At 47.6% G+C, this 23,651-nt stretch overlaps 1 protein-coding gene across 1 annotated transcript in view; it reads right to left on the reverse strand.

The window, feature by feature from the left end:
* The window catches only part of CTR9 (CTR9 homolog, Paf1/RNA polymerase II complex component), an 861,351-nt gene that overhangs the window by 732,791 nt on the left and 104,909 nt on the right, over positions 1-23,651 (reverse strand). The window contains exon 4 of the mRNA XM_069623650.1: positions 18,734-18,851. Coding sequence (XP_069479751.1) covers positions 18,734-18,851 — 118 coding nt within the window. The remainder of the gene's footprint in view (positions 1-18,733; positions 18,852-23,651) is intronic.

Genomic DNA, 23,651 nt, shown 5'->3' on the forward strand with positions numbered 1-23,651 from the left:
CCTTCTCTACAGCCAGTGAGAGTCACAGACTATGTGCTAGGCCTAAGGAAGATGATGGCACGGATGACAGAAGCTATGGAAAACCTGAAAGCGGGTCAGGCTTCAGTCAAACATTGGCATGACCAGAAGGCCAACATAGGGCAGTTACTCCAGACCAGCTTGTCTTGGTTATGGTACCTACAAGGCAGAGGGCCTTACAGGACAGATGGATTGGACCCTTCAAGATTGTGGGTAGACTTTGAGAGGTCAATTATTTAGTGGACTTAGGCAACCCCAAGGAGGCTGATAGGGTCGATCACATTAACCATCTGAAGGCTTATGTTTCCAGACCAGTACTAGGAGCTTTGCTTCTAGCCTCTGATCAAGAGGAGGAGAGTGGGCCTCTCTCATCTCTTCAGTGGTCAACCTTCAGATGAGACTGTTAGGCAAGATTGTATGCAGTACCATAGGGTGCACTACAACAACCCTGACCTCCTGGCAGTAGTAACCCAACCTTTGGTATAAGTCTGTACTACACAGGTTGGTAGTGTGGACGAGTAGCCAGGCTTCTTCAGAAGGGAGTACTTTTAAACACTACACAAATACTTCCAAATTACACAATCTCTTAATTCAGAATCAGTAAATACCCATTTGGGATGGAATACAGCAGAGACCTACACCATCCGGTGACTTCAATTGTTAGGGTGCTGTTGACAATGTATTACTGTTGGCATTCAGAATTGGTTAGGAGTAAATCAAAGGGAAAGAATATTAGAGCAAACAAAATACCACAAATATTTCTTAAGAAGGCAAATACTTTCAGATCCACCGATAAGAGTAATTCAGTTATAACAGGCTAAGCCAAAGTCAATAGGCAAGAGTCTAGATAGGCTGAAGCTCTTCTTTGAAGGCAAGTACAAAAGTCTTTGCACAAGGTTTCAGAAGTCTTTAAAGAAAAAGATGAATCAATGTAGGGCCACAAGCTGTTAAGACTTGTGAATGGTAGAAGATGCAAGCAACTCTACAGCAAGAGGTAAGTTCTCTTAGACTTTGTACAGTACCTTTACAGTGAAGAAAAGATGCAGCAGAGGACTCCTGTTCCTGTACAGCTCTGCAGATCTCACCGTTCCTGGGCCTCAGTAGTGGGGACAAGAAGGAGGACATCAGGGGACTCCTGCAATGCACTGGGCGGTCAAAACTCGCAAACGGCAAACTTCACTTTCAGTGGCTGTTCAGTGTTTCAGCTCCTCGCGTCTACCGCAAATAACACAGTGGTTCCTGGCTGTCAAGATGGACTTTCCTTGCTTCTGGGGCCCCACACTCTGTTGAGGGGGCTCAAAGTAAATCTCAAGAAGGACCTTTGCACAAAGAAATGGCGAAAAAAGAAGACTAGGCCATTTTGACAAAAATGGCACCCTTGGGTGCTTTACTGCAGCTGTGAACGCAGCCTGTGGTAAATGCCCACCACGGTAGTAAAAACAAAACCACTGCCACCAGCCATTCAGTGAGGAAAGGGTAACAAAATTGTTACATGAGAAGCTAGACAAAGGAGGTGCTAGGTAACCCCTCCAGCACCCTATTGTAAGATAGTGTGCGCTGGGTCTAGAAAGTCACAAAAGTAAGTAAAGTCACTTTCACTTTACTGCTCTGGGAAACCGTAGTTCGTCCCAGAGAAGGTAGTTAAACCTTAGGAAATCTAAGACTTCCCTGTGTCACTGCACTAAAGGTGCTGTGTGACACAATGTAAACAATGATTGCCTATGGAGTTCGTCAGACTCCACAACTAAAAAGAAACGCAGTGTACAAAAATCACATTAAAATACATGAGTGGGAAAAAGGGTCTTACTCGCTACAGTCCTCAAAATCCAGCAAAGTTGCTGGGGGTCTCTAAGGTAGAGGGAATACGCACATTTCTGAGAATTCTCCCTGATAGAGACATTTGAAGGAGTGAAACTCTTCAGATTTGACTCTGCAGCAACAGGAGTGCAAGGATCTGTTAAATCAGTTTCCCTCCCTGTTTTCAATAACACCAGGCTTGACCCCTTGGAGCCAGCATGATATTCTCACTGGTTACAGTCTCCCTGTCAAAAGCAGGGGCTACAGAATGTCAGAACCCACATAAAGGAAGAGGTCAAGAAAAAGCTTGATCTTGGGGTTGAGCCATCTACAAGTTCATGGGCTAGTCCAGCTGTATTAGTGCCAATGAGTTGAGATTCTGTGTGGACTATAGAGCTCTTAATGCAGTCACCACAACTGAAGTCCATCCTTTACCAATGGACAGATGAGCTGGTGGACAAAATTGGCTCAGCCAAGTTCCTCAGTACATTTGACCTGACCTCAGGCTATTGGCAAATCGCGCTGACAGACCATGCCAAGGGGAAAAACTTCCACCCCAGGAGGCTTATACCAGTTTATGGTTTTGCCTTTTGGACTCACAAATGGACCAGCTACAACTTCAGAGGATGTTGAACTAAGTTCTGAATGGGTTAGAGGACTTCTGCATCGCATACTCGACATTGCAGTGTTCAGCCCCACTTGGGAAGAGCATCTTCACCACCTACGATATGTTTTGCAGACTCTGGAAGAGGCCCATCTGACTATAAAGGCTAGTAAATGCCAAATTGGTCAGAGAAAAGTGGTCTACCTTGGACATCAAGCCCCATCATCAGTACCTTATGTCCCTGGTCTGATCACGTCCAGCTCACCTTTTCCATCACAATGCCCGTTACGTCTCCTAGAGTGGACATCATACCTAGACTTTGTCATGACTAGATCTTTTAAAAAACGTACACCCGATAGATTATCTCAGGAGCTTGAATAAAGATTAGACAACATGCTGAACTTCGAAAGTTCCTCTGCCATTTCAGTGCATATGAAAACTACACTCGACCCAATTAGTGAGGACCTTGCCCCTATTAGCACTAGGCTTATTAAACCCGAAACAATTTCAAAGCAGTGGTTCAATGATTACATTCTCTTCCTCAGGCATCGCAGGCGAGCAGCAGAGCGTGCCCGGCGGAAACAACCTTCTCCAACCTCGCTTGCGGACTATAAATTTGCTGTTAAAACTGCTGTCATCAAAGCAAAATTTGCCCATTATAATAATCGCATCGTACAAGCAAAATAGAGTTCAAAAGGAACTTTTTTCAATCCTCCAGGAATTCAACTCCAATACACAGACCACTGTCCAGGCATCACCTGATGTCACATGGTGTCAAACCATTCACAATTCTTTTTCTGCAAAGATTTGGAGGCGAGTGTTTCACCACAGACCAACGTCACTCTGGTCCCTTCTTTGCCTGCATCAGTCTCTATGTGCACCGCCATGGCCGAACAGGTTAACTCCCTGTCGCCGCCACAAGCGGTTCCCGAGCAGCTCTGCTCCAGCCCTATGTAACCACCTTCCTCTCCACCGCTGCCAGGCCAAGTTGACAACACCTCCCCTGATAAGCCCTCCTTTTCTTTCACCGCTCTTACTGTATCTGAAGTGAACACGATCATTCTCGACATGAAACCAACTTCATACAAGGGCGATGCCTAGCCATCCAGGCTGTTCTAGTGTCTTGATACCATCGGTCCATGGGTAACTAAACTGAGTAACCAGTCCTTCCTCGAGGGTCTGGTACCCACTGATCTGAGGATAGCTTGGATCACCCCTTTGCTCAAGAAAGTTAATCTCGATCCACTTCTACCTAAGCACTATGTTATGGACCGTGTGAACTACCTTCAGTTACAAAAAATAATTGTGGACAATGCCATACTTGGACCTCGCCACTCAGGCTATCGTGCCCGTCATGGCATGGAAACAGCAATGCTCCATTTCAAATCTAATTTGTCCTTGATCGTGGCCACCCAGCTCTTCTTATATTGTTAGATCTTTCAGCCACCTTCGATTTAGTGGACCACAAGCTTATGGCCTCCAGACTGCAATCCCTTGTTGGCTGCACCGAGCTAACCACCCAATGGTTGGTTTTTTTCTTGGGCCCCCGCGACGCATGTGTCGTTATTCACAACTCATCTATTCCATCTTTGCTGACACGGGACATTCCTCTGGGATCTTTCCTCTCTCCCACTGTTTATAACATTTATATACTTTCTCTTCTGTTGCTCGATGACCTGGGTGTCCTGTATACCAACAATGCGGATGACACCCAGGTCATCCTTGAACTCTCTGGCTCTTACTCCGCCAACTCAAAGGCCATCTCGGCTATTTACTCAGTCATTCCCTCTTGGATGACTCAGAACTCTATGGCCTTGAATGCTGACAAAACTGAGCTCCTCATAGCCGCCTCCAGTCACATGCTAAAGAATCTCTCTGTGGACTATGCTTCCTTTCTAATTGCCAATGTTTGCATTCCCGTTGTCCAAAGCGTCAAGACGCTCAGGGTCACTATTGACACCGAACTCTCGATGCACTTGTGTGGCTAAACGCGTGCCACATGTGGCTGGATTAACAAGCAGCTCTGCTCACTGCGCCACTTTCTATCCGTAAGCAATAGGTCTCTCCTTGCTTCCACCCTCATCAACTCAAGGTTAGACTACTGCAACAGTTATTTGGCCGGTACATCTTCCGCCAACATTGCAGCTCTTCAGACTACCCAAAATGGTGCAGTCTGAGCGGTGCTTGGTTTATCAAGGCGGCATTCTATTACTGAAGCCCGGAAAAAAATGACACTGGCTTCCAATCAGGCACAGGGTATCTTTCAAGATACTCGCACCCCCGTTCAAATGCCTGAACGCCACTGCACCTAGCTACCTCTCAGCACGCATCCAACGTTACGTCCCAGGACGTTCCATCAGGTCAGTTGAACAGGATAGACTCTCCCAGCCTCACTTCGGTCTTGCCAAATTTGGAAAAATGAACTTTGATGTCATTGCTCCAGCACTTTGGAATTACATCCCACTTCACCTCAAATCCTCCCCCTCTTAGGTCGACTTTAAAAAGAACCTGAAGACCTTCTTCATCGCCCCCTAGTTCTGTGCTTCTCAGATCTCATTTTCCTACTCGTATCTGACCGTCTGGTTTTATTTCATGTGAGGCCTTCGGGCGATCTGTCGCTCTATCATGAATTTAAATAAATATAAATCAATAAATGAGGTAGGGGAGGTGAAATAAGGCCATTGCCTAGCAAAGTACAATTTGCACAAGACTGTGCCACCCCTACTACTCAGACCGAAGTGAGAGCCTTACTAGTTCTCTCTGTGTGTTACAGGAACTTCATAGATAATTATGGCACTATAGCTTCTCCCTTGAATGTGATCTCCTCACCCAAATTCCACAGGAAGGTCAGGAGGAACGAGGAGTGCACAAAGGCTTTTGAAGGACTGAAGAAAGCCCTTTATCAAGTTCCAGTCTTGAGAGCTCCTGACTGCAACCAATCCTTCATTGTACAAACAGATGCTTCTAACAAAGGGATAGGTGCAGTTTTGAGACAACTGGATGAGAAAGGCAGGGAACACCCTATTTGCTTAATCAGTAGGAAACTGAAGGACCGTGATACAAGGTGGGCAACTATAGAACGTGAATGTTTGCCATTGTGTGCACTCTGAATAAGTTTATACCATACTTGTATGGTTCTACTTTCATTATTCAGACAGACCACCAACCCTTGAGATGGTTAATGCAGATGAAGGGGGCAAATCCAAAATTGTGGAGATGGTCAATCAGCCTCCAAAGGTTTGATTTTACCATAGAACATAGGTCAGGGTGTAATCACCAAAATGCTGATGGTCTCTCCAGAAAGTATCAACGACTAGAATAGGAGATTCATCCAGGAGTGGAGTGCATCCTCCTGTCCCTTAGTCGGGGGGGGGGGGGGGGGGGGATGGGAGGACGAGTGTTAGGGAGAATTCTCCTTTCTGTGCTAAACCCCTTCAATCTTAGAGACCCCAAGCTCTTTTGCTGGGCTTTAGGACTTTTTAATTTTAACCCTGGAGTGAGCGAGAACTTTTTCTCACGCTCTCATGTGTTTTGACCCGATTTGGATTATGCGTTTCCTCAGTTTTTGTAGTTTGACAAACTCCATAGGCATGTACCTTTTGTATGGTGACACACAGCCTTTAGTGCAGTGTCCCAGAGAAATTCTTTAGATTTCTCACAAGATTTGAATACATTTTCTTGTGTGAACTACCCTTCCCAAGAATAGTAAAGTGAAATTGGCTTTACTTATCTTTTCGCTTTGTAGGTCCAGTACACAGCATCCTATGTTGTGTGCTGGGAGGGTTACTTGGTAATAGAGAAGAGGCGAGAGTGCACAGCTTGCTTTATAATATCTTCCTTCGTTGTAGTGACTGTTTATCATGTCAATTAAGTGTTCATTAGTGGGGTGCAGGCCCCCCCCCCCATCATGTGCCACTGTGTAGGGCACAAAAAGTAAACTGAAAGAAAAAAAAAGAGACCTAGGCTAATAAACCTTCGCTGTGGGCCGCACAACCTAGATATCCACTTAGGGTTAAGCAATTTCTTAATGCTTCTGTATAAACTCCAATTCAACTTTGATCATTTCAGAAAGGGATGTTTTTAATGTTCCAAATGGTAATTGGTAAATTCAAAGAAATCTAGGTTTATTGGTTCAACTTCACCAATAAGGCTATTGCTAAAGGCTGAGGCAAATAAAACCCCATATGGCTAATGCATTTCGGAGTCTATCCTTCTTCAGAGCCGGGTTATTAATATACTGCACACATTGTAGTTTTTATATTCCAAAAAACGTGTCAATTGGTGAGTTTTAAACACATCCAAATAATGATTTGAAATCAAATTCCAACAGTGAACAATAATAATGCAAACAACAATTTTTGAAAATTGAACAGGGCGCCCCCACAGGTACAAACAAATAAACAAAAAAGAGGAAAAAAAAAAAAAAAAGAACACCAGGTATCATCAATCAGTCTGTTCATGATGTTTCTTGAATTGCACTCATGACATAACTTTGTTGTAAATGTTGCATGGTTATGAATAGGGGGCATAACAAGTTTATGCTTCATTCAGTATTTATTTACTGACACCGTGACGCCTTTGTGTTCAATAATAGTCGCGAATGTGTTCGCAGTTCTATTGCTTTTGTCATGCAGTAAAAACCGTTATTGTGCTAAAGTGTTATTTCTCAAACTGCGCTGTGTGAATGGGGATACATTGCGACTCACCCGATTGCCGTGGTTTTCATAGAATGCGGTTGAATTCCGTGTTCCTTTGTTCGTTAAGCACTGTGGGACAGTCAAGAGACCAATTATTGTAACTGCTATACATGATGTCGGCACAATCGCTTAATTTGCAGCTCGATCGCAGATCGCATATGTTTTATGTTAAGTCGGCATACCTTGAGGTGCAGATTGACGAGTCCTGCTGACTCTCACACGAACAGCGTTTGGAACTCGCGGTTCGTAGCATTGCCATAACGTTTGGATCACAATATGGCCGCACGCTTACACACGCGTCAGCCATATTGGTGGGGGCAAAATCATTCTCAAACTGTTGTGCATTAAATGTAACGCAGGGATGGTCATCTCTGTAAATAAGATGTGTGGGCTATGTACATAAAATTGATTAAATCAACTCAGTAAATTATACACGTGTCCTGGTTTGATAATGGGTACGAACATGAGTGTGCCATGTTGCGGCTCATCTTATCGATTGCTGTTCACACTGAAAAAGTGGGTAATGCATGGAGCATGCCACCTTCGAGTGCTTACAAGGTTGTGTTCAGATCGAGTGTCTACATTATACAAAAGTGTGTGCTAGTTCTAAAGTAAGTGCGAGCAAAGCCGCCAGTACGGTGACTAAGACTAAATTAACGTTGGAGATTAATGATTTTATCTGTTGTGTCTTCATTGTTGTCCCTGTGTCGCGCACAGGGGAAGACTAGATACTTGTGTTATAGCCATGTGAAACAAATGGTCGCCATGTGCTCTACCCTGAGTGTGGATAGTGAAGCCTATTATCAAAAAGTAAATTAATCATTCTTAAGTTAACAGTATCCCATACACACTTATGCCTCTGATGTCACAGTTTGATATTACCCTGGGAGTTGATAGTGAAACCTTTCATCCAAAGTAATGTGCTAACCATGGTTAATTAACTCTTCATGAATCCACAGTATCACATGCACACTTCTCAAGCCTATGGTAACACAGTTTGTTGTTAATGATGGTGCATCTTATGTTATGGTAAAGGTCAACAGAACAGTATTATTGTTACAAAAAGCAATTGAGGTCAAACTCTTCATTGAGTCCTCGTCATTTTGCACCACAAGGTAAGCAGACTTAACATAAAACATCTGCGATCGCGCTGCGAACTAAGCGATTGTGCCGACATCATGTATAGCAGTTACAATAACGGGTCTCCTGACTGTTCCACAGTGCTTAACGAACAAAGGAACACGGAATTCAACCACATTCTATGAAAACTACGGCAATCAGGTCAGTGACGTTAGGTGCATGCCACTATGCACAGTCACAATATATCCCCACTCACACAGCACAGTTTGAGAAATAACACTTTAGCACAATAACGGTTTGCACTGCATGACAAAAGCAATAGAACTGCAAACACATTTGAGACTATTATTGAACACGAAGGCGTCACAGTGTCAGTAAATAAATACTGAATGAAGCATCAACTTGAAAATGCAAATGTTGCATGGTTATGAATACGGGACATAACAACAAAGCTATGTCATGAGTGCAATTCAAGAAACGATGAACCGACAAACTGATACCTGCTTTTCTTTATTCTCTTTTTTGTTTAATATTTGTTTGTACCTGTGGGCGCCCTGTTCAATTTTCAAAAACTGTCATTTGCATTATTATTATTGTTCACTGTTGGACTTTGATTTCAAATCATTATTTGGATGTGTTTAAAACTCACCAATTGACATGATGTTTTTTGGAATATAAAAACTACAATGTGTGCAGTATATTAATAACCAGGCTCTGAAGAAGGATAGACTCCGAAATGCATTAGCCATATGGGTTTTTATTTGCCTCAGCCTTTAGCAATAGCCTTATTGGTGAAGTTGAACCAATAAAGCTAGATTTCTTTGAATTTACCAATTACCATTTGGAACAATAAAAACACCCTTTCTGAAATGATCAAAGGTGAATTGGAGTTTATACAGAAGCATTAAGAAATTGATTAACCCTAAGTGGGTATCTAGGGTGTGCGGCCCACACCGAAGGCTTATTAGCATAGGTCTCCTTTTTCTTTCAGGGTTACTTAGTAGCCCCTTATCGTACACGCTCATGTAACATGGTTATGTTACCCTTACTACTTTAAATGGCTGTTGGCAGTGGTTTTAATTTTCCTACCACTGTGCTTTTCTACCGCAGACTGACTCCTCAGCTGCAGTATAGCATCCATGGGTGACCAGTTTTGTGAAAATGGCCCGGGTCCTTTTTCGCCATTTTCTGTTTGTGAGGTCTTGCTTGGGTTTTACTCTGAGTTGAGGCAGAGTTCAGCCCTTTGTTCATTTTGCCAAGCCCGCCTCTGGCTCCAGTGTGTCTGGAAAGGCATGATGTGAGGGAGATTCCTGAAACTCCCCGGTCCTTTGTCTCTAGGAATGCCTGAATGCAACCAGTCCCGATTGGCTGGCTGGCGGTCCTTTCAGGACAGCAGCCTACTGTGTGATTGACAGCCTAGGCTGTGCATGAAGAAACAAGTTACTTACCTGTAACTCTTGTTCTCCAGCATGGGTCTGGCATGGATTCACATGCTCATGAATATTCCCCGTCAGGCTGGGAATACTCGGTAAAGAACAAATCAGTTTTGTTTCTGAACTGTCTTTCTACTAGTAACCAATCACTGGTCTCTGGGCCAAACTTCCCCCAGCCAATGGCTGCCCTCTACCTAAGCCCCTCCTCTGGCAGCCATATTCAGATTTGGTAGCACGTAAAGTGGCAGTAGGACCAAGAGAAGATCCGCAGAGGGGTAGGAGGGAGGGTTCACATGTGAATCCATGCTGGTGAACAACAGTTACAGGTAAGTAACTTGTTCCTTCTCCAGCATGGGGTCTGGCATGCATTCACATGCTCATGAATACAAGAATACATAGCAGTACACATGCACAACCACGGGAGGTGGCAAGGCTCAACATTATGCATATCAACCACTCAACATTAAGCATCTCTTACCTCCTCACCAGGCCCACCTTCAGGCTTACAGGTTGCGCAGCACTGCTTGGCCGACTCTGGACTCCTCCCTGGAATCCCGGTCGACGTAGTAGAATCTCGTGAAGGCGTGCATCGACATCCATGTAGCAGCCCTGCAGATGTCCAGCAGGGGCACACCAGACAAGAACACTGTGGTAGCAGCGATTGCTCTTGTTGAATGGGCTCCGACGGCCGGGCAACGGTCGGTTTGCCAACCGGTGACAGTGCATGATGCAGCCGGAGAGCCATCTGAAAATGGAAGCCTTCGAGAGGGCCTTCCCTTGGTTCACAGGTCCAAAATTCACAACAGCTATGATGTCTTCCGAAGGTCCTTTGTGCGGTCCACGTAGAACTTCAACGCTCTCCACATTCAGCGAGTGCAAAGTTCTCTCAGCCGGCGACGGGAAGAAAACAGGTAGCACCAAGGGCTCGTTGAGACGGAAGTCTGACGGCACCTTGGGCACGAAGGAGGGGTGCATCCTCAGCACTACCCCCGTCTGATTGAATGTCAGGTACGGTGGTTTACACGAGAGGGCCTGTATCTCTCCCACTCGCCGTGCGGAGGTGATGGCCACAAGAAACGCTGTCTTCCACGACAAGAACTTCAACGGTGCCGCATGCAGAGGCTCGAATGGCGGCCCCATGAGTCTGGCCAGCACTACGTTGAGCTCCCACGCCGGGGCTGGGCCTTCACTGGCGGGAATGATTGGAAGAGTCCTTTTATGAATTCTTTCACCAGGCGATGGGACCACAGAGATGATCGTCCCCGAGTTCTGGTGTAGCGGGAGATGGCTGCCAGATGGATCTCGATGGAGGCATGCGCCAGCCCCACCTTGGCCAGCGATAGCAAGTACGGCAGCACTTGAGGTGCCGTAATCCGTAGAGGGTTCATCTTCTGTGCCCGGCACCAGACAGAGAACCTCTTCCATTTGTGTCCATAGCACTTGAGTCGAAGACTCTCTGGCCTTCGCAAGTACCTCCTTGCAGTCCGCCGGGATATCATACCCTCCAAACTCTAGTGCTGCAGGAGCCAGGCCTGCAGGTTCAACAATCCTGGGTCGTCATGGAGGATGGCGCCTCCTTCCCTGGCGGGATGATCCGCGTCCGTTGGAAGTTTGACCAGAGGGGATGCCGACGTGTCCAGAAGGTCCAGGAACCATATCTGCCTCGGCCATGCAGGTGTGACGAGGATCATCCTACACCGGGACCGTCTGAGTTCACTGATGAGTCGTAGCAGCAATGGCAACGGGGTAGGAGGAGGGACACATACAGGAACAGGCCGTCCCAGGGGAATGAGAAGGCATCGCCCATGCTCCCCAGCTGGGGAAACCTGCTGGCGAACCTCCGGCACTTAGACTTATTCGCGACAGTGATGAACGCCATCTGGGGATTGCCCCATCGTTGGAATAGGAGATCCACCCGATCCTGCCGAGGTTCACACTCTTGGCACGAGCGTAGCTCCCTGCTGAGCGAGTCGGCAATGGTGTTCTATATTCCTGCCAGATGGAAGGGTACCAGGAACCTTGGTCGACGGCCCAGTACCACAGGTCCTACGCTTCCTTGGACAGGGCTTGGGATCTGGTTGTGCCCCCTTGCTTCCAGATGTAGAACATTGTGGTGGTGTTGTCGGTGAAGATCCTTACCACCTTGCCCTTGAGGGACGGGAGGAATGACCCCGAGTGCCCAGAACACGGCTCGGAGCTCCAGGACATTGATGTGTAGAGCTCTCCCCTCTGGGATCCAGAGGCTTCTTGCGTGGAGATCGCCGGAGTGCGCGCCCCATCCCTGCAGGGAGGCATCCGTCTTCACCGTTTCCTGATGCGCCGGGGTCTGGAAGTCCATGCCCGCTGCTAGGTGTGCGCGGTTGCCCCACCACCGGATCACTTGTCGGAAAGTTGTTGAGAGGGATCCTGTCTTCGAAGCTTCCCGCCGCTTGCCTCCAACGGGCGTTGAGGAACTCCTGTAGGGGTCGCATCTGCAGCCTGCATAGGCGCACAAGGTAGATGCACGAGGACATCATGCCGAGTAGGGACTTGATGGACCTCACCCTGGTCACGTCCATGGTCAACAGCCATTGTACCTTGCCCAAGATGGCTTTCGTCCTCTCCTCCGACGGTGAAGCCAATCGCAGCACTGTGTCGAGCTTGGCTCCCAGGAACAGGGCGACTTGCGACGGTACCAGGTGGGATTTCACGAAGTTGATCGAGAATCCCAAATCCGTGAGAAGTTGGACGGTCTTCGCTGTGTGATCGACGGCAAGTTCTCTTGACCTTGCTCGGATGAGCCAATTGTCCAGGTAGGGGTAGACGTGGATCCCCTGCAGGCGCAGCCGCGCCGCCAGTGGTGCTAGGCACTTGGTGATCACCCTGGTCGCCGACTTCAATCCGAAGGGAAGGGCCTTGAACTGATAGTGTCGCCCTTGGACCACAAATCGCAGGAACTTTCGATGTCCCCTGGGGATGTGGAAGTAGGCATCCTCCAAGTCCAGCGACGATAGGAAGTCGCCTTACTCCAGCTGTCCCAGCACGTGCTCGAGGGTGACCATCCAGAACTTCTGGGACTTGATATACTTGTTTAGACGAAGAAGGTCCAGGTTCGGTCGCCACCCGCCTGTCTTCTTTCGGACGAGGAAGTATCGAGAGTACACTCCAGAGCTCCGGAGCCTCTTTGGGATGAGTTCTATGGCTCCCTTTCTTAACATCGCTCGTACCTCCAGAAGTAGTTGTGGGACGTGGTTTTTCTTTCTGGCCATGGGTGGAATGCGGGGACCCCTCTTTCGGAATTCCAGGGTGTGCCCGCGGGCCAGGGCATCAAGCACCCAATGGTCGGTGGAGATGGACTCCCACATGCTGAAGAATTTCGGCTGCCGGCCTCCCACCAGGGTTCTTCTGTGGGGACCCGACGCCACAGCCGGTTCAGTCCTGTTTCACCATGGCCTTGCTGCCTTGGCCTCCTTGGCGACGACAACGGGATCCTCCTGTCTTACCGCGTCCTCTGTAGGCCTCCTGCGACGATGAGTGGGCTGCTTGGCGGTACAACGAGGAACCGCCGCCGAATCCTTTGGAGGCACCCTGTTTGCCTCCGGAGCTCCGAAAGGACGGCCGTCGCTGTTGAAGAACACCCAAGACCCGAGCCGTCTTGGTGTCCGCCTTGATGGCCTGCAGCGACTCGTCTACTGTCTTGTCGAACAGGTTGTTCCCGTCGAAGGGCATGTCCAGAACCCTGGTCTGCACGTCCTGACGGAAGACTGTGGCCTTGAGCCAACCGTGCCGGCGAAGGCAAACGCTGTTGCCCATCTGACGAAAGCTGGTGTCTGCGAGGTCCGTGGCCACTGATGGCGTGGTCCGAAGCCACTTCGCCTTCCTGTATGATCTCCAGGGCCTCAGCCCTCTTGTGGTCCGTGAGGAAGTCTAGCAGGGGACCGATCTTTAACCACAGCTCCCTGTCGTAGCGAGCCACGATCGCAAGGGCGTGGGCCGCTTTGATCGTCGTCGCCGCCGACATGACCCGTCATCCCATGGCATCCATCTTCTTCCCCTCGCCGTCCGGTGTGAATGTTGAAGTGGACGCCGTCGCCCACATCGCTTTCTTCTTGGCCACCGGAGACCACCGAATCCGGGGACGGCTGTGCCCCGAGAGACATAGGGGCGGAGTCCGGGATTCAGTACTTCTTCTCGTACTGGTCCCTCCTAGCAAGAACCGTGGACTAGTTCTTCAGGAGTGCCAGCCCCTCGTCGCAGATGTCATCCAGTAACGGGACTGAGAGGACAGTCTTCCTCTTGGCCTCCCGCCGTTGGTAGAGGAAACCTTCCTTCTTCTGTTCTTCGGGGCAGAGCTGGAAGAGCTCAGATGCCCTGGCGATCATGGAATGGAAGGAGCCGAGCCAATTTCGTCGGAGGGTAGGTGGGGGGGGGGGGGGCCCCGAGGAAGTGGTGAAGGGAGGTCCATTCCGTCGTCACCACAGTCGTCTGTCCCGTCTCCATTCCCGTCTCATCCCTTGGAGGAGGTGCTGGGGGTGAAGGCTGGAATGGGGGAGGAGGATGGACTTGTCTCCGCTTGTTAGGCGGGCTCCCCGGCAGACCAGGCCCCACTGTGTCATTGGTGGGGGAGTAAGGGCATCCTTGTCCTTATCTCCGTGCACAGGTTCTGTATCGCCATCAGGATAGCTCCCGAGGGGTACCGGCTGCAACGGGACCGATGGTTGGGGTGCGGGGTCCTCCGAGGTCCTATCTTGCTCGTCAGCCCACTCGTTGCTCGCCTCGTCGGGATCCTTCCTATGGGCCCTGGATTCCTCGAACTTCTTGTCCAGGATCCTTTGGACTCTCGCCAACCTCAGAGGTGGTATCCGTGTCCGTTAGCTATCGCGCCTCCCCCTTCTTTCTCCTGCTGGGGTTTCACGGGGGTCTTCTCGATAGGCAGAAAAGAAGATTCCCTCTGGGGTGGCAGGGAAACTCTAGCCCCTGAAGTCGTCTCCACTGGGGAAGCCTCCGCAGGTTTCGCCAGGTCTGCCACGACTCCCTCAATCGAGGCCTTAGCCGAGTGAATCAGTGACTTCACGACCTTAGGCGTGCCTGAGGCCTTCACCTTGGGGGTAGGGGGGGACACACAGTCACGCTCCCCCTCGGCCCCTCGGCTGAATCCGTCAGGATCGACCAGGACTTCTCCCAAAGCTTACCCGGTTTCTCCGATTTCCTCCCCCCCCCTCCGAGCAAGAGCGTTGGCTCGTGGTTGATGGCGTCGGTGATAATGCACCCTGCCTGGCAGCTGAGGAGCCCGACCGATCGGCGCTCCCGGTGCTTAGCCTTTTGTTGGGCCCCCGTCGCTGGAGCACCCTCAAAGGTCTTAGAAGACTGCTCGGATTTCTTCCTCTCCTCACCCGCTGCTGGGCTATTTCCCTCCAGCCAGTTGGCAAGTCGAATATGACGATCCTTCATCGTCCGTTCGGACATGTTTTTACAAAACGCACAGTCCTTCTCCACGTGCGATTTTTCCTCGTGAAGGCAGTAGAGGCACCGAGAGGGCTCATCCTCAAAGACGTTCTGAAGCCCACATGCAGGGCAGCTCCTGAACAGCTTAGCTCCAACATGCGTCATGCTTCCCTTGTCCTGGGCCATGTCCACGCGGGGTAAGCCTCAAAATCTTCTGGAATCCTCCGAGAAGTGGAAACACGAAAAAAAAATGCCCTTGTGGGGCGTAGAAAATTCTGAGACTGGATCCCCGTTGATCGGAAGAGAAGACGGCGGAGCTTGAGGCTCGATTGACCAAAAATATAAGAGTAAACTCTTCGAGAGCTAAAGCACGAGGACTCCCAACACTTGAAAGTGCGGTAAAAATCTGAAGATGGCTGCCAAAAGAGGGGCTTAGGTAGAGGGCAGTCATTGGCTGGGGGCAGTATGACCCAGAGACCAGTGATTAGCTACTAGTAGAAATACAGTTCAGAAACGAAACAAACTGATTTTTTCTTTACCGAGGATTCTCAGCCTGACGACGGGGAATATTCATGAGCATGTGAATCCATGCCAAGCCCCATGCTGGAGAATGGGAGAAATCTGCTTAAAAGGCAAGGGTTTTGGGACTAGAGGCAGAGTTGCTACTGGGAGAAAGACCAGACGAAGAAACAGTGAACAAAGCTTGCTGCATCCTCCTGGACCTTTGAATTGCCCGGTGAAGCCCTGCTGTTGTGCTAAAACTTGTTTCTGATGAACAAGAGAAGCTCCGGAAGGGACAACTTCTTCCCTTAGGTTAGTGGGACCAACTAACCCCAATACAAACTTTGCTGGAAGACCTTTCCCAACTGGCTGTACTTCTTTACTGCTGCAACCGAGTGCGAGGGGGGTCAAGAAAGCCGTAGTCGAGGGCAACGTCTGTAAACCGGCCAAAAACTCCAGGAGTCTGCAGAGGACCCTCCCGAAGCAGGATGACCCAAGCTCGAGTCACCTCACCAGAGTGCTGTACTCAACGAGTGGAGGAAGCCCAACTCGTGTACAAGAACCGCGGTGGTGCGGTTGACCGAGCGCTGAAACTGCCAAGTGCTGCTGATCTGAAAAGAGCACATAGCTGCTACCAACCTCCAAACTGCTGTGCAGGAGTCCTCCAGACGTCCTCCCTCATTTCCCCACGACTGAGGCCCAGGACCACAGGATCTGCAACACTGCTACCAAGACACAAGCCAGCTGGATCCTCTTCTTCTAACCTAAGGCACTGTTCGGACTAAGGACCTCTGTCTGTAGCTTGCTTTTCTCAGTTGAGACTTGCAGTAGCTGCTTTCTAGAGTTGGTTCTAACTTTAACAAGTGCAACAGCTTGTGGCCCAACAATGATTTTCTACAACAAACTCTCTAACTTTATGCAAGACTTTTTGCTTTCTAAGAAGTGCCTCAGCTTAATAGACTTTATTCCAAATCGACTTTGGCTGTCCTGGCTCCCTGCAAACTCTTCTAACCCATTGACTTTGATTATTACTGTCCCTCATAGGTGATACGTTTTTTTTTAGTATTGCGGGAAAGGTTATCTAGACTTCATTGGGATATTTAAAAGTGCTCACATGCTCCGAGAACCTGTCCTTCCATTAACCTTGCCTTTTTGTCAACCTCAGAATTTTACCAAGTACAAAAGTGATATATAAATGCCAATACTGTCCTAGTTAGTGAAGTCACCTCAGGGTGTTGGAAGTGTATGAAGCATCTCTAAAGAGTATCTACTTGCTTTGACTTGATTCTGAACATATTTTGAAGTGTATTTTTATTGTTGCACATTGCCCTTTTTAAAGAATGCTTATTTAAAACTGACCGTTCATTAAATAATTATTTTACTAGAAAACCTTGAGTGTAAGTGTTATTTGGATACTTGTATTTGTGGATTTCGATGCTTCAGATCTACAGCTCACATTTACCCCTCTTGAAATAGGTCTGGCTGCTCAGTCACACTACCAACTTGTGTAGTATAGACCTATACCAATAGGTGGGTTAACCAATACCAAGAGGACAAGACTGGTGTAGTCTCCCACAGGGTTACTGCATCAATTCTTGCCTAACACCAATACAATACTTTCAATTAAGAGGCCCCAGTACACATCAATGAAAAATTGTATGGAAGGTTGAGATCCGCAGACTTCCGAGGAAGTTGGGCATGGACCGGTGGTCCGATCCTCACGAATTTCACGGGATTCCAGGCCCTTCTCCACAGTCGATACCAGTACCCCCCACCCACCACACTGCCCTTGTGGGCAGCTGCTTCGCAGCTCTGCATCCCATCCCTGGGAGCCGCCTGCACTTGGATTTAGCCTGAGGTTCTCCTTCTTGGCTCCCCTTAGCACTTCACTACAAGGCCCTCCACCAGCACGTGTCCACCCCATGCCCCCCCCCCCCCTTCTCTCTCCCGCTTGCACGTTTGAATGCCACAAGGCCTAGTAGGGCCAAGGCTGTATTTCACTGTCTTTGCAATTGTTATTAATTTCCCTATTCCAGTCCTTTTTAGCCTTATCGTGCTTTCAGACAATTCTATTGTGTAAAGGTGCCTAAAAAGCACTCAATAAAATAAATAAAAAATGAATGGAGATCGAAAACATAGAACACAAGCTTCTCAGCAATAGTCGCACACAATTTACAAAAAGCTCTAGTTTTTGCAACTAATATGCAGGCCTATTCTTTTAAAAGGCATAGACTTGCACACATGAAAGGTGTTGTTCAGGGCAGAAAATGGGTCTTCCAGAATTGGAGAGATGTGTTGGTGTATTGCAGGTCACATAAGCAGATCACAGAAATAGGGCAAAACTGTAAAAAGAACCCTTTTCTGAGGACATTACACAAATCATTCATGCTGCCAGAAGGCAGAGTCTATTGCTGCAGAGGACACTCCAAATAGGAAGCTGTTAGTTGGCCTGATAGTAAAGCTGAAAGTAAGATGAAACACACACAAGGTACCATGTTGCTGCTATACATGAGACTACAGTTAGGTAGAGTACAAGTGGCTATGCAGTTTTCAACATCTGTGGTGCTGATCAATAAGCAAAGCATTTCTAACTTGTTAATCTGCCGTGTACAATTTCCTGATTATTCATGCTTCCATTGTGTTTGCATCTTCAAAAGTCTTTCAAGCAATGCAAAAACAATGCTCATAAACAAAACACTTACGAAAAGCTGCCTTTACTCCAATTGGACGGATCATGATAATTGTACAGGGAGCGCATGGGAACGATAATCAAGGTTTCAGAAGTAACACTGTATATTATTGCATCATGATTTGAAATTGCCGGGAGCTATTTAGCTCCCGCTTCCAGCCTAGGAAAGCCTGTTAGCATGACACCAATCGCTCCCAGGGGCTACTTTTGGCTCCCAGGCGAACTAGCTCCATAAAAACATGCCTGTGGGACATTAACAGAGTACTTGGAAATGTGTATGAAGAAGTATTATGGCAGATATAGAAAAAACCTAAAGCATAACGAATCAGACATAATGGACAGATTTGCTGGTTCCTGGTTGCTCATAATGAGCACCAAGTGATGCCGGATACCCAGGAGCTGCTTTAGCGCCCGCTAGTCAAGTCTTAATTTCAAAGCATTTTGCATAAAACACCCCAAAACGTCTCCCCACCCTTCCATGAAAACTTACCGAGAAGTGCTGGAATGTTATTTGGTGACTGATTTAGTACAAAGTGGAACTGTGCATCAGCCTGATCCATTTTGTCACCCTCCAAAAGACAAAAGCAGGCTCTTCCCAAAAGGTGGTTCTAAACAAAACAGAATAAATGTTTGAGAGGAACTAAGTAATAACAGAAAGGAAGAAAATATCTGAAATATATACTAAACACTTGCCATATCCACTGCTGATTAAAAAGAAATTGCATTTAATTTTTACAGGAGTTGCTAAAAATCTCAAGTAATATGCACTGATTTTTACATTGTAGACACTGTAGATACCTATGCACTGTAAGGGCACCAGATCAGATTTCAGGTGGAACATGACAATAGCAGGTCCAAGCTCTGTGCACAAATGTATATCGTCACATCAATTCAGATACGTTTTCATGGTCTAGTACTACCAGACACACTTAACATTCCAGAACATTCTTCTGCAGACGCCATGTTCTTAAAGTGTGTCTTTAGTTGCAAGTGATAGAAAAGGGTTCTATGCCATAACATCAAGACTGGCTTTCTTTCGACGTCCTGACGCCCTAATGTAACCCATGGTTGCTGACCCTTTACTGTTTCATATCAAGAAAGTGGATCCTTCGGTGCCAATGGCCTCCTTGCCGCCACCTGCTTTTGTATCTAAAGTACCACAAAGTCTAATGCCCATGCCAAACACTGTTAATGCTGATCTGCCTGTGCCAAACACAATGAATGTGGATCTGCATGTGCCAAACAGTGCATGGTTGATTTGCCTGTGCCACATACTGCAATAATTGATCTGCCCATGGCAAACATTATGAAGGTTGACCAACCTGCGCCACATAATGCTAATGTTGATCTGCCTGTGCCAAATACTGCAATGATTGATCTGCCTGGGCCAAATACTGATAGCTCTGTTCCAAGTCCCATCTATAGGACTTCAAAAAATGTTCCTCTTAATTGTGGCCTTATTAACGCCCATTCCCTAGACGTTCATGATCTTATCATTAGTCATGACATTGACCTTCTGATTATTAGAGAAACCTGGCTTACCGTAGCATCCGGTCCAGCCCTGGCCCTTGCCATCCAATCAGGCTACAATATTTTCAGGCAAGATCGTCTTCTTCAGAAAGGTGGAGGGGTAGCTCTTATTGCTAAAGAGACCATCCCCATCAGAAGGGTGGAAGGAGAACTTGGCCATAATAGTGGTCATCTTCCTCTTAAAGTCAACCTTTCTCCTACCTGTATATTGCCCTCCATATTGTACATCGACCACCAGGGCCAGTATCAGATTTACAAGAAGTCCCGGATTATTCCCTATCTGACAATCTGAAGAAAACCTCCCAATCTATTCTCCTGGGAGATCTCAACCTTGGCCTTAATGATACAAACTACTCACAAGCAGCCTCCCTTAACAAAGCCCTTTCCACCCTAGGGTTCATCCTGGCGATCCCGGAGACTACTCACACTAAAGGCTGTACCCTTGACTGGGTTGTCCACCACAATTGTTCCATTAGGGTGTTAAGCAGAATTGCATGCAGGACCCTCTGGGACCACCACATACATTTAGGACTACAGGTGTAAGCAAAAACCAACCTTTGGTACATGTCTGTACTAAACAGTTTTGTGGTAGCGAGCTGAGCAGCCAGGCTTACCTCAAGAGGGAATGTGAGCAGTACAAGAGGTGACACAGAGGTCTTTCAATCACAGTGGTACAAGTAGACACTTATACTCAAGGTTTCTTGGTAAAACACTTATTAATGTATTACGCAATCATTTAGAAAACATTCACTAGAAGGCGGCAACTTGATATTATATACCAATACAATACAAAACTAAGCTTTTGAGACAGTTTGAGCTCCCCTGAAATAGGAGCCAAATGGCAGTTTGGTTACTAAGAAGTGAGCAAAAGGCAGAACGTAAGGAGAAAAGATTACATATACTTGTTAGACAGTGCAATAGTTTCAGTTCACCAGAAGAGTTCAATTCAAGTCAATAGGCCTAGGCCAAAGTCAACAGGCTAGTGTTCTGGATAGGAAAGCAGTTCTGGTATCAAACGGTGAAGTCTTTATAAAAGTTCTCCGAAGTAGTTTAGGCAAAAAGGAATCATATGTTGGGTCACAAGCTGATTAGGCCTGCAAGTTGGAAAAGTTTACAAACTTTCACCGCAAGAGTGGCGCTCTCCCTGTTGGCACAATACCTTAGTATGAAGAAACAAATGCAGCTGAAGTTGTTGGGCCTCAGTCGTGGGGACAAGCAGGAGGATGTCGGGGGACTCCTGCACTGCTCGGGATCGTCGGAAAATGCAAACAAAATGGAGTCACTTCAATTCCAGTAGCTGTAGATTCAAGCACAAAATCTGGTGTCCCTCTCCCTGGTTAAGCCTAACCAGCCTTGAGAATGGTGTCCAGGTGGCTTACGAGTTGATTGGTCGCACTAACTCAAGGAAGAAGTCGTCCTTGAAGGGCTTCTCTGTCGAAAGGCGCTTTGGCGATTCAGACCTGCAGCAGGGCTTCACCAGGCAAACCAACGGTCCAGGAGTTGCAGCAGCCTTCCTCTTCCAGCTCGTCTTTGGTTCTTTCGTTCCAGTGGTCGACTGCTTTCCAGTCCGAGAGACTTGCCTTTTAAACAGTTTTCTCCCATTAGTTTCAGCCTAGCTGCCACTCACCCAGCAGGGTGGCTGTCTTTGCCGGTCAGTTAGCCAGCCAATCATGCCAGAGTGCATTTGGGTCTCCTAGGAGACTAAGCACAGGGAGTTTCGGACACCTCCCTCACTTCCTGCCCACCCCAGACACTCCGATGCCAGAGGCGGTCTACAGTCTTGAAGCCCGCCAAAGGAATGGAAACAAAGGGACCAAACCTGGTTTGGTGCGCAGAGACAAACACGAAGGACCTTTCCAAAAAGAAATGGCGAAAAAAGAAGACTGGGACCCTAAGGGGCTTAAGGCGCCATACTGAAAAACATGGCTCCCGTGATTTTTAGCTACCGGTGTTCACTGTCGGGAAAAATCATGGTAGTTTGTTCTAAAACCACTGCCACCAGCCATTTCGATAGAAAAGGGTAGCATTTGACTGCTACATGAGTTTCTCAACACAGGGGATACTAGGTAACCCCTCCAGCACTCTATAAGAAGATCGTGTGTGTTGGGACTAGGAATTTAGAAAGACTAATAAAGTCAATTTAACCTTACATTCTCTGGGAAACAGTAGTTTATCCCAGAGAAGGTATTTACACATTTAGAAAGTCCAAAAAGACATCCCTGGGTCATTGCACTCAGGGTGCTGTGTAACCCACATAAAAAGATGCCTATAGAGTTATCTTAAAACTCCATAATCCAAGAACACTAGTGTAAAACATCCATCAAAATACATGAAAGAGTGGGAAAAAAGGCTCACACTCTTTCCAGGTAAAAAAATCAAGTCCTCCAAATCCAGCAAAGTTAGTGGGGGTCTCTAAGGTGAAGGGAATTAGCACATTTATGAGAATTCTCCCTAACATAGGGTCACGGACATCTCCCCTATTCCTTGGTCTGACCATCACTTCGTTCATTTTGAACTTAAGTCCTGCCAGCAGCAAACTCCCCACCCCACCCCACCCCACCCCACTGGACTCTCTAGAAGTTCTCGCCAACTCACCAAAGAAAATCTCACACCCTACCTTCTCTAGTGATCCAGAAACTCTTGCCAATGCCTTCAAATCCGTCATCACTCTAGCAGTTGACGCCATAGCCCCACTAACCCAAAGGAAAGCTAAGCGTATTAAGCATTCCAACGCTTTGTTCTCCCAAGAGCTCCTTGAACTACGTGCAAAGAAAAGGACAGCGCTCTCCCACTGGAAAGCCAACCCTGATGACTCCTCCAAGACGGCCTTTAAGATTGTCTCTAAATAATATAAAGTTCAGTGCAGTGGCACAGGGAAGGCTCTTAGATTTCCCAAATGTTTAAAAACCTTCTCTTGGAAAAACTACTGTTTCCAAGAGCAGTGAAGTGAAATTGACTTTACTTACATTTATAACTTTCTACATATTACAATAGGGTACTGGAGGGCTTGACTTAGTATCCACTTTGTCTAGTTTCTCATGTAATATTTTTATGTTACCCTTCCTACAATTAATGGCTGGTGGCAGTGGTTTACTTTTTCCTACCATTGTGTGTTTCTACCGTGGGCTGCAATTGCAGCTGCAGTAAAGCACCCATGGGTGCCCATTTTGTCAAAATGGCCCTGGTTGTTGCTCCCTCCCCATTTCTTGTAGGAAAGGACCTTCTTGAGATTTACTCTGCACGCCAAACCAGGTTTGATCCCTTTGTTGGTTTTGTCTTTGGTGGGGTTCACTGGCGAAGCCTGCCTCTGGCTCCAGCATATCTGGCAGGACAGGAAGTGAGCGAGGTGCCTGAAACTCCCTGTGCTTAATCCCCTTGGTTACAGGAATGCACCCAAAAGTGATTGGCTGGCTGGTTGTGCTTGGAGGACAGCTAGGCTGCAAATGAATGGGAGTAACCTGCATAAAAAGGTGAGGTCTTTTAGACAGAAGGAAGTCGACCCCTGGGCGAAGGAATCCGAAGAAGAACTTGGAAGAGACGCTTGCTGCAACTCCTGGACCGTTGGTTTGCCCAGTGAAGCCCTGCAGCAGTGCTGAAGCTCAAAATTCAACTTGTCTAGAGAAGTCCAGCAAAGGACTTTTCCTCCCCTTGGGTTGGTGGGACCAATCGACCCAAAGACAAACTCATCTGGAAATCCTCTCTGAGCTGGCTGTACTTCCATTGCTGCTGCAGGAACCGATTGCCAGGGAGAGAAACACCAGAATCGAGCAGCTTTATTAAGTCGGACCCGAGCGCCAGGAAGTTCCTCCGGACTCCCCCAAGCAGGACTAACCAAGCCTGAGTCACCTCAACAGAGTGCTAGACCCCAGAAGCGAGGA

This window comes from Ambystoma mexicanum, chromosome 11 (assembly GCF_040938575.1).
Source record: "Ambystoma mexicanum isolate Mex_15411 chromosome 11, UKY_AmexF1_1, whole genome shotgun sequence".
Classification (NCBI taxonomy): domain Eukaryota; kingdom Metazoa; phylum Chordata; class Amphibia; order Caudata; family Ambystomatidae; genus Ambystoma; species Ambystoma mexicanum.